This window comes from Papaver somniferum, unplaced genomic scaffold, assembly GCF_003573695.1.
Source record: "Papaver somniferum cultivar HN1 unplaced genomic scaffold, ASM357369v1 unplaced-scaffold_135, whole genome shotgun sequence".
Taxonomy (NCBI): domain Eukaryota; kingdom Viridiplantae; phylum Streptophyta; class Magnoliopsida; order Ranunculales; family Papaveraceae; genus Papaver; species Papaver somniferum.
In genome coordinates this window covers 2,819,047-2,830,405 of record NW_020622713.1, presented here as the reverse complement: position 1 = coordinate 2,830,405, position 11,359 = coordinate 2,819,047, and the positions used below count along the sequence as shown (strand labels likewise).

Sequence of the window (11,359 nt, the reverse complement as noted above, 5' to 3'; positions counted from 1 at the left end):
TTAAGTCTTCGAGTGGATATGTTTTCACTCTAGCAGGAAGGTTTGTTTTTGGAAGATTTCCAAACATACGTATATTGCTCAATTCATTATGGAATCTGAGAGTATTGCGATAGATAAAGCACGAGAGGGGGCTGAGTGTCTAAGATGCTTTTTAGAAGACATTCCTCTCTGGCATAGGCCTGTGCCAGCTATATCTATACATTGTGTTAGCCAAGATATAATAGCTAAAGCTGAAAATAACTAATATCAATCGGCGTTATTTCCATTGATTGGATAAAGTCCAAGGAGAATATCGCGCAATCTTTGACGAAAGGTTTATCCCAAGAGATAGTTAGAAATGCATCGAGGGGGAAGGGGCTTAAGCTCATAAATTAAACTTGCCATGAAGGATACTCAACCTTGCTGACTGGAGATCCCAAGATCAAGGTTTCAAATGAGACAACTAATTTGTGGTGGGTAAAGCTAAACACTATCAGAGAATTTTATTCTCTGTCCCTTCCCTATGGTGTAGACGTGATAGTGTGACTGCATGTGAAGGATGACTTTTAAGAAGTCTTAATGGGTTCTATAGTTTCAATTTAATATTGAAGTGGGGTGTAGCAGTAACACTCTTTATGGAAACTCACCTATCTGAATGAGGAAGTGGGCCGCTTCCTATGAGAATATGAGCTTTGATTCTCTAGAGCATTCTGAGAAACATGATATGTCCAGGGCCAAATTGGACAAAACGGCACGAGCTTGGCAGCAATCTTGGAGATATCACCCGTGGTTGTTATCACGAATTACATCAAATGCTAGCAGTTCAAGACATAGTTCACTGTCTCTAGCAAGTAATTCCGGTAATATCTCACTAAGCAAAGGTTCAAGACCTCATGGACACCTCTGCCTAAAATGGTATTTCCTGCGCTTTTTATGTGATTTTCGTTTTGATGGTTTTGGTATTACTGGATTAGGACCTAAAGGTCACTAAGGGTTCACTAGTTCATGCTTTTTCACTTTGGTGAAAGATACTATATGGTATTGATTTTCTTTAATCTCCACGGAGACTGCAGGTTTGATGAACTACAAGTGTGACTTTGGTGGTTGCGGCTGAGGCTTGCATATGGAAAATCATTCATATATCATTGTTTTCTCCCTATTCTTGGGAGAGTTTAATAAGCTTGTTCACTTATGTGTGCTATGATATAATAACAATTAGCCAAAATGCAAGTGATTGTGACTCATTTACGTGGTCTTGGTGTGCCTTCGGCCTTCACATCAAGAAAGAAATTGTCTGCCTTTGCCTAAAATGATTATTTTACAAATTTATTTTATTGATATCACGTATGAATTTGTTTACGACTGTTCTTCAAATGGTGGCTTTTGCTATCCCCGACAACTTTGTGTAGGAAATTTGATTCACACCTTTGCAAAATTTTGGTGGGTGCGACGCAATTAATACAAATGTGAATAAGCTTCATTCGTTTGGAGTGGGATGATGGTATTTGCAAATTCAGAAAATCGAAGTGCAAAATCACGCTATGAATTATGATAGCTAAGAAGGCTTTGGGGATGGTGGAAAATCCGAACCCCGAAAAACATTCTAAAGGCCGGATTTTTCATCTTTTATTGTCATTCTTCCAAGACCTTGATCATTCAATTCACCCATGTGTTGTTCTAGAATTATAGTTAGCGAGTGGTACCTGGCTTTCCATGCACAACTTGGTCTACTCTCTTAGAGCATCCACAGTGGGCGAGTATAACCAAAAATTTGGGATGAGATCGTAACACAGTGGGACGGAGTAAAGATCAAATCCCAACCAAAGATCAAATTCCAGACCAAATATGGTCGCGACCAAATCCCAAATTCTAATATAGTCGGGCGTAAATTTAAAGTACGCTTGTTGCTGGGCGTAAATTTAAAGTACGCTTGTTAACGGGCGGAGATTTAAATTACGCCCGATGAAATTTTAATTAAATAAAAAAAAAAGAATGAGGCGGACTTTTAAAGTCCGCCTGATGAAAGTTATAAAGAATGGGGCGGACTTTTAAAGTCCGCCTGATGAAATTTTAATGGGGCGGACTTTTAAAGTCCGCCTGATGAAATTTACAAAAAATGGGGCGGACTTTTAAAGTACGCCTGATGAAATTTTACAAAAAAAAAATGGGGCGGACTTTTAAAGTCCGCCTGACGAAATTTTAATCATGTACCGTTGCGTCACAACACGGACTAAACCCAAATTTTGATCTTTTTTTTGATCTTTGATCTTTGGTTTTGATCGCACCACTGCAGTTGCTCTTACGGGATGAAAACGATATCACATCTTTCTAGCATCACTTTTGGAATCCTACATCTTGGTTGGGCGCTACTGGGCACTTGCTAAGATCAGCATAGTCTACCAATTAGCTCATATTACATTTTTGGGATGGCGGCTGGTATTGGCAGTGGGGCCAAGTTAGCTGGCGTGGTTGCACCGGGACGATGGCGCTCAAAGTTTTTTTAAGTTTGCCAAAATGAAACAACAACTTACTCTAGCTTGATGTTGTGCTGAAAAAAAAAAGTAAACAACACTAGAAAATTCAGATACTCCGATTTTATTCATTTTGTTTGGAGAACTTGGCACGACAGTGCATCTTGAAGTGCAAGTTCGGAAACTACAACTTCTGGTGGAAAGGCAAAAAGAATTTTAGTACCAGTCCAAAGCGCAAGGAAAGACTGCCTGATTTATTTTTGGAGCTGGAATCATGTTTTTTTTTGTTTTGATCAGAGCTGGAATCATGTTCGCTATCAGTATCTGTAATGTTTAAGTTTGAATGTTCACCGAAATACTTAAAAAAACGTTAGTCTGCAATCTGCTGAATTTCCCGTACAATTGCAGAATTGTTATTGATAGCAAGTAGTAAGCATTCAGCAACAAGTATCCTTATCATATCTTGCCTATAGAACATCATCTATGTAACTATATACTATGTACAAATTGATCCTATGCTGATAACTATGTACTTCGTAACGACAACTGACAAGATTTTCTTGTGTTCTTCAGTTGATATGTTTGTTAAGTTTGTAGATAACTATAACTTCGTGTCTTCTATGTAGGCATCTGAAGATAGCCGCGTTAGAATAACTCCTACCACCATATGATACCTCAAAATGTATGTACAGACTGTTTTCAGTTGAAAGATGCCTCAATCGCCTTGGTTAGGAGTAACACGAGATTTGTACATACAAACATATGCTGTTTCATTCATTCTTACTCCTCCACAAAACTTTGTGACATCCCCTTGATGCATGGCAGTTGAAATGTGATCATCAAATAGAATCCATTTGCCTGCATAAACACAATATAATCTAATGTTCAAATGAACTCATTCACTGGTGCTCTAAGTTTAAATGAGGTGATGGATTCTTACTCACCATTCCTTTGCTTGACAGCAGCATAATAATGACCCGTAGAACCTGAATCTCCCTTATGTGTTAAGACAGAGACTAAGTCATATATACCGGTTATCAGACCATCAGAAGTAGAACCTGAAATGGTCCTTCAAAGTCAGCACTTCAAATGAAAATCCAGAAGAATGCACATTCGTTACCTACAGTGGGGTGTTTTTCCTAATTTACCTTGCTGAGTTCTTTTCTTCGTGATACCCCGTTCAGCTACTTGCAAAAATATGACCCTTGTTACTGCGCTCTGTATGCTTGCAAAACGAATTTTGGGATCACGGCATGCTATATTTAACTGCTCAAGGATATGACTCAATACCTCTGAGTCGAGCACCCTGACTTCAGTCTCTTTGAGGTTTTTGTCCAAAATTCTTGAACCATTTTTCTTTCCTTCATCAAAAAGCTATAGAAAAGAATATGAATATAAAACAAAAATGTGGTTAACGACTACATAAACATCAGTAGGAAGCCTATCAAAATGGACGAGCAATGATACGATCAATGAGAAGATGTCTCTTAAAGCTACAAAAGCAAAAGGAACAAACAGAAAACGTTCGTCGTAAGAAGCAACAACAGCTTTTATAAGCTATCTTATGGTGTTTATGTGTACCTTGCGCCGAGCTTCCAGTTTTTTTCGAAGTTCGGGTGAGCACAGATCATAAACATCCAACTCCAGTGGGTATTCCACTTTCTGAATAGAAAAATAAATCATAAGATAGTTTGAAGAGTATGAGGGCAATAAACGGTTATAGACTGCAAAGAAATCAGCTTCACAATAGTCATACTAGGATCAAATCTATTTACTATTACCATAAACAAAACACAGTTTGCGTTCACGAAAATCAAATATAAGATTACCCGCAAAGTCTTCTTATCCTTCTCTGATTTCTCATCTCGGTAAAACCGACAAAACTGGACAGTTAGATACTTGGACAGAGAGTACATACTACTTTATTCTAGCTTGTAGCAATAGTTACAGCACAAGGAAATGATGGAAGACAAGATTTTTCCAATCTCAGTTAAAAAATGCAATCCTTGCCTTGGTAATTCATCAATGACTGAGTCTTTTAGATGTTTCAGACCCTGCAGGAACCAAAATGTCAGACAATTAATAGCTGATGAGACCATGACTTTGAATTGACTGACAAATACATCCAATTCGGTCAAGAAAGAAGTTGTGCTTCTAACTTTAAATGTTCAGAAAAATTCTATACATGACACAACTAGAGAAACAAAATATGTGAATTAAGGTCTAGAAATAAACGCGAATAGGAAAGAGTTGAGGCATAAAATTCATGTAACGACGCACTTACATGCTTTAATCCCCCGAGCAGATGTTTCACTTTAGGCGAGATATCGCAGTCAAGCATGTACGAAAACTCTCTATCTGAGTTTTTCTCCCCAGATTCATGATGCAAGCTAGCAAACAACGTTCTATGAATACCTTCTGGACATAATGCAGAAGCAAGAGGGACAAAAATTAAGCATAACATGGTAAATACGAGAAAGTACCTGCTCAATAAAACAATTCCAAAGAGTCTCTTCAGAGCTTCAGGATGTTCACTACAAGTGAGTACCAATGAAAGCTTAAAATTAGACAAATCGTATGAATAAATAAACAGAACTGCTCTAAAACATTAATGAAATAAAATCCCACAGAAAAAAAAAAACAAAAGAAAAACTGAAATACCTGTTATTTGGGTTTCCAAGAGAATCTGAAAGAGTTTCCATGATTTTCATCCAAAATTCAACAGCATCCTATTATTATATAATAGACCACATCAGTTGATAAGCAAATAACAAATTTACATCAACGAAACTTGTCAGAACTTCACAAGAAAAACAGAATACCTGTTCCATGAAGGAACCATTCTGCTTCTTGTCATATTCTGGATACTTATTTCGAAATTCCTGCAACAATGAGAAACCCAAGATGTGATAAATTCATAAAACTTGCACATACATGTAGGTTTTCTGAGCAAATCATGGATAGTAGCTATTGATATTCGTAGAGGAAAAATCATGTATAAACTAATCTGACCTAACAGAAAACATAAATTCTGGCAAAAAAAAACTCAAACTTTCACTGATGCTGACAAATAAAAGTGGATCTGTAGTGATCTACACTACAGATGTATCTTGATGAATGCCTCTCCTAAGTACTACAAGGGACATGACAATGCCCTCTCCTAAGCCTGACCCTTGCCTTCAAGGATTAATCTAGGAAATTTTGCCTTGATGAAAGCAGCACCCTCCCTTCAGCAGCATGTGACCATGGCCACGAGAGTGTACAACAATCCCTCTTTGTTGTGGCAGTGATCCCTTTCCCACCTTCTTCTTCAATTATGAAACATGGAAAACTCGGCGAATGTTCGAGGTAGGTGGTAGCTGAAGTTTATATGCAACTGCTCCAATCTTGTCCAACACTAAGGACTGTAGAACTTTGGAGATAACCTTAGGCTCCTTTTTAACTGGATTGATGTCTGTCGGTAAGATTGCACACGTAAACAGACCCAATCACCTACATTAAAAGACCTTTCGATCCAATTCTTATCAGCTTGTTGCTTGATACAATGTGTCATAACTCCTCTCTGTAGGATGTAGTCCTCAAAGGTGGAGTTTTTGATGATGCTAGAAGAATGAAGGCCAACCTGGGGTGGTGCATACCCAGATAAGGCTTGAAATTGAGTCAGTTTAGACTGGTGTGATATGAAGTGTTGAGCCACCATTCTGCAAGGGACAACCATGAGGCCCATATGACCGGCTTATAGCTGCACATACAACGTAAATAGGATTTCAAGCAAGCGTTATCACGTGCTTTCTAAAGTAAGCAATGGAATTCTGCATCAGACCTGTCCCAAATTCACTATCACTAGCATCAGTTTAAACTTTTAATTCCTTGGAGAAGTCAGGAGGTAAAACCAAAACAGAGTAGCTGTCGCCATTTCCTTTAACTGCTCAAAGCTAGCTCAGATTCAGGACTCTACCTCAAGCTATTTTTCTTCAATAAATCTGTCAAAGGCTTGCAAATAAGGTTTTCTTTGCCCATGCCAGCATGCGAGAATGAGTGCAAAACAAGCTCATTTTAAATTTACAAAGAGATAAAATGGTATGCATAGGGGCTAGGTAGGGAATTGCTCACTCATATCCTGGGTTGGCTCCATTTTTCTCTAGCACACCATTGTTTTTCAGTTCACCCTTGTTTTTTTTCCCTTCTTTTTTTTCTTTTGAGTTTTTATCATACACAATCTGATACCAATCTATAAGAGATGATGATGAAGAAAAAAGCTCAATAAAAACTCACCTTCCAAAACTTCCTCGGGTGGACAGGTTCTTTTGTGCGATATAACTCAGCAAATAGATCGAGAGTTGCCACAGTGAGAAGATGGGAAGAGTTATTTGGCATCTTGCGACCATGATACCTAACAGAAAGTAAATAAATTAAAGCAACTATTTGGGATTAAAAAAAAAATGCAAATGCATGAAAAATACTTACTTATTCAGCTCTAATTTCAATTCAGGTACAGCATTCAAGCATTGCAATGTAGAATTCATATAACAAGTTTTTCCCAAAATAACCAAACCAGCATCAGCACTAACTTGAAATGCTCTGTTTTTAGTCGGCTTTTTCGATCTATCCAAATGTGGAACCACCTTCTGTCCTGTAATGAGCTTCTTTAGTTGCGTTAACTGTTCTTTTGCGCTACTCAATTCCTTTTCTTGCTGAGAAAGCTCTTGCGTAATACTTGTCACCCCTAATTGAATAGTCTGAATAGTTTTTTCGAGAAGATGTACAGCTTTAATAACATCATCAGCTGGAGGTGAAACCGCTTTTGGAAGGGGCATTTCATCACTCCCTTCTTACTGTGTACAATCATCTGGAAAGTAGGGTCATCTCTGGTGAACAAGTTGTGTCTCCAGCTGAGATGACCAGTTCTGTCATCATACTCAAAATTCTGCACATTAAAAGATAATTTTCTTACATCATTGACAACAGCTTATAGCATCAAGACCAAACTGCAGAACATACTCTCTAAGGACAAGCAGGGGTACAATGGTCGTAAACATGGGAAAGAACTGATGAGAGGTAAGTACGCCAGATAAATCATGTCAATATCCATTTCAAAGCGGTTTGCCATGTTTATTGCGACTACCATGTTAAAGGTATTTAATAACAACACCTTATACTAGTTACAATGAGATGTTAATTTGTTATAATCCGTATTTTATGGGTTATAAACTGCAACTTGTGTGTATTCACGAGTAACATCTTCGCAGTAGATTTGTTATCCTGCTAGGTTACCAGCTGCATGCTATAAGCAAATAACAATCGTGTGTTTGGAAAATGTAGAAAGAATACTTTAAAAAACTAGTGAGAATCAAAATGGAATAACCAAACCAGAAAAAGATTGTGGAATTATTGAAACAAGAACACGGAGCCGCGTCTAGCTTTTTAAGAGCTTCCACAGCTACACTCACTACCAACATCATATGCTCATAAATTGTATTTGTACCTTTTTTCCTAATGATTCAATACAATGATAAACTTGATGCAACAAATTACAAAGACGCTCAATTCTTCTCTCTGAATTCTAACTAAGCACTAACCACGTGACAAGTGATTTTTCGTGGTCTCTTCAGTACGACAAAGAAACTCAATCATAATCAGCAACTACATTCAACAACAAAACCAGAAACATGAAATTCATTCTAATCAAAAACTAGAATCAACAACGAAACAAGATTTCACATGAAATTCACGGCTAATCAGCAACTAGAATAACAACAAAACAAAAATTAACATGAAATTCGTTCATAATCAACAAAAATTAACCTAAATTTGATTCTAATCAACTACTTACATATGTTTGTAGTGTACTAGTGTTGCTGTGAAAGCATCGAAAGTACTGAAGTTCATCCACTATGGCCTTTTCTTCACCTCTGTACCCCAAAATTTAGATATGAAATTCTCCAGCTGAGCTTCATTAAAATGAAACCCGTTCTCTACGTTCACATTTTCATTCAGAAGATACGAGTGAAGCTTGTAGAAGAAATGGACCTTTTCATGAGTTAGAATCGAAGAGGTTTTAGGACGTACGAATTCATAATCCAAAAAATGTTGCCTATTCTCTTCTTCGGGCCTTGATTTAGGAATGGATTGCTTTTGATCGTCCTCCATGGAAACAAAAAAGGGGAAGTTAGATCTGGGATTCTGGAGGGAAAAAGAGGGAGGGAGATGAACTAATGGAGTGGACCCTCTAGCTCAAGTTTAGACCGAATTTTCTTTATAATTTTTATTATTTCAGTAAGAACTAAGAATCCACCGGGTTTGGGAGAATTCCGGGTCCGCTAATTTGAGGGTAAAATTGTGTGTTTGGATGGGGAAACGAAGGAATTCGTAATTTCATGGGCCAACAAGGTGCAAATACCATTATTTAGAACGATTTTTTGGGGAACATCGTTTTTTTTGGACCATGGTTTTGTTTTGGGTAAAGACATTAGAAGTAATTTTAGGTCACCCCATATCTAGTTATTTATTTAATACTTAATTTATCCTCTTAATTAATTTTAGGTTATGATTAGTGAATGATTTAGTTAAAAACAATAAGTGAGATTAAATTAAAAGATTGGTTTATTATTAGTTGAGTAGAATTATTGAGAGAGTAGAGTTAAAGAAGATGAAGGAGAAAAACATGGAAAATAAAAAAGTTTTCCAATTCACTAACTTTGAGTATTCAAATGATGAAAACTCATCTGATTCTTCATCTCCATCCTCTCCTAGAGTATTTGTTAATCTTCAAAATGATCCGGATTTGAACTGGATTTTGAACAGTTTGGTTACTTTATATGAAGAACAAGTAACCGAACTCATCTGAAGTTGTAGTTCGGTTGCCCCGTGAGATGAACAAGTAACCGAACTCATCTGAAAGTGTAGTTCGGTTACTTGTTCCAAACACGCAGGTTACCGAACTCTCAAATAATAAAATTTCTAGGAGTTACAGCGTTATGTTCGGTTGGTTCTCAACTAACCGAAATTTGGTGTACAAAGTTCGGTTGGTTCGCAAACTGTATGCACTTTTGATCTAACCGAACTTTACGTAATATAAGAGTATATAAGTTTACAAAGTTCGGTTCTTTCGCAAACTTGAACCAAACAGCTAACCAACCGAACTCTGAGTTCGGTTTCTGCAATAAAATTGTGAAGTTACTGAACTTAACAAACAAAAAAAATGTGAAGTTCCAGCGTCTATTGGCTAAGTTCGGTTACTTTGTAGTTTTAAAAGTTTTTGCGAGCAAAACGAACTCTATTGGCTAAGTTCGGTTATTTTGGAACTCAACATAGTGGCCACAACAACACAGTTCGGTTAGACTGGATTTGTTTTTTTCGGTTCTAAGGGTGGAGTTCGGTTACTTTGTAGTTTTAAAAATTTTTGCGAAACAACCGAACAGAGAGTTCGGTGACTTAGTTTTAAATCCAATAGAACCGAATTGTTCTTCGTGTTCTTCATTTTCAAGAAGTTCGGTTAGTAAAGTAGGGTTTTTTGGAAAATCGGCCTAACCGAACATGGGTCTGTAACTCCTATTAAAACCCTATTTTGATGATTTCTATTCGATTGAAGCAATCAAAATCAAATTAAAGTGAAGGGTTTGTTGGAAAATACCTCCGGAGTGGTCCCATGGCAGAATCAGGTTGCGGCTGGCGTCTTTTATACTCGATAAAATTATTATGTAACCGAGCTTAATTGTGATTGCATTGATGTTGTTACATTTCTTAAATAAGCGGTGGCGGTGGTGGTGGGAGGAGGTGGTTGGTGGTGATGATAATCAGAGGTGGTGGTGGTGGTAATCGGCGGTGGTGGGCGGTGGTGGTGGTGGTGTTAATCGGTGGTTAGTGATGGTGATAATCTGAGGTGGTGGTGGTGGTAATCGGCGGTGGTGGTGGGAGGAGGTGGTGGTTATATATATAGGTGGTTATTAGGTTGGTTTTAACTTAAATTAAGTTAAGGGTAGGTTAGTCATTTCAACGTTTTAGGACACCCCTTATCACTATAGGGAAGGTGGCCTAATAAAACCATGGTCCCCTCAAAAAAACCATGGTCCCTAAAAAATCATTCATTATTTAGTACGCCAAAGAACACTACTAAGGCCCGTTCTATGAGCACGGCAAAGCTCCACTTTTGTCATTGTTTCACCCACTATGGGGCATGGAAAACTTAGCCAGGCCAAGTCAAGTTTCTACCGAGCGGTCGAGATTACACCGTTCGGTATTGTTCAGACCCTTAGCGGTTTAGGTTCGGCCTCTCTGTGGAAACAAGACCGCCCATCAGATTTTATCCAACGGACATAAATTCACTCGTCTATAAATATTCAATTCTAATTTCATTTCAACTCACACCTTCTTCCTATTTTTTTAGATTTTGTAATGGCTCAAAATATGAACATGGCTCAGTTCATAGAAAAGAAACATGCTGCCGAAAATCATATAGTTGAACTTCGAGCTAATATGCAAAATGAAATAAGAAGAGCAAGAACTTCAAGAGCTACAGATCAGCGAAAATTTAGTACGTTAGAAGATAAATGCATATGCAGAAATTATGTTTTCTTCACTATCATCCAATCGTTGATGGCACATTACGGGTCATTCCGTTTTGGGGACGCGTTTTACTGAAATTTGAAGAAGAAACAAAGAACATTAAAAATCGTAATTCGATGATGTTGAGTGATCGGTTCTCCATATTTCTAAGAATGTTAACAAGTATATTGGTATGTTAAGGAAAGAGGCTCGAAACATGAGAAGTGGTGAAACCCTACTGGAAATTTATCAAAGGTGTCGTGCAAAGTAGCTCCATGACAACGGAAAGGAGTTCCGATATGGAAGTTGTTATGAAATCTTAAAAGTGTTTCCCAAATTTAATCTAATTTATATGTTTTAATTTC

At 37.6% G+C, this 11,359-nt stretch overlaps 1 protein-coding gene across 2 annotated transcripts; it reads right to left on the bottom strand.

Annotated features, from left to right (window-relative positions):
- Nucleotides 1-3,615: 3,615 nt before the first annotated feature.
- Nucleotides 3,616-8,642, bottom strand: LOC113334249 (ubiquitin carboxyl-terminal hydrolase 6-like). 2 transcript variants are annotated; one of them, XM_026580590.1, is made up of 10 exons: nucleotides 8,284-8,642; nucleotides 6,918-7,377; nucleotides 6,726-6,843; nucleotides 5,273-5,332; nucleotides 5,112-5,179; nucleotides 4,934-4,984; nucleotides 4,735-4,840; nucleotides 4,461-4,504; nucleotides 4,032-4,112; nucleotides 3,616-3,824 (listed from the first exon to the last, which is right to left on the bottom strand). In XM_026580590.1, the coding sequence occupies exons 2-10, from the start codon at nucleotides 7,265-7,267 to the stop codon at nucleotides 3,734-3,736; spliced, it is 969 nt and encodes a 322-aa protein (XP_026436375.1). In that variant the 5' UTR covers nucleotides 7,268-7,377; nucleotides 8,284-8,642; the 3' UTR covers nucleotides 3,616-3,733. The 2 variants fall into 2 exon arrangements, 1 of the variants encoding a protein (XP_026436375.1); XR_003352691.1 differs by lacking the exon at nucleotides 3,616-3,824 and having other exon boundaries at nucleotides 4,039-4,112; nucleotides 4,280-4,504.
- Nucleotides 8,643-11,359: the final 2,717 nt, after the last annotated feature.

Coding starts and splice junctions, on each gene's coding strand:
- LOC113334249 (XM_026580590.1), bottom strand. CDS start 7,267: ATGCCCCTTCCAAAAGCGGTTTCACCTCCAGCTGATGATGTTATTAAA. Junction 5,180..5,272: donor ATGGTTCCTTCATGGAACAG/GTATTCTGTTTT, acceptor ATATAATAATAG/GATGCTGTTGAATTTTGGAT. Junction 4,113..4,460: donor GTCATTGATGAATTACCAAG/GCAAGGATTGCA, acceptor TTTTCTATTCAG/AAAGTGGAATACCCACTGGA.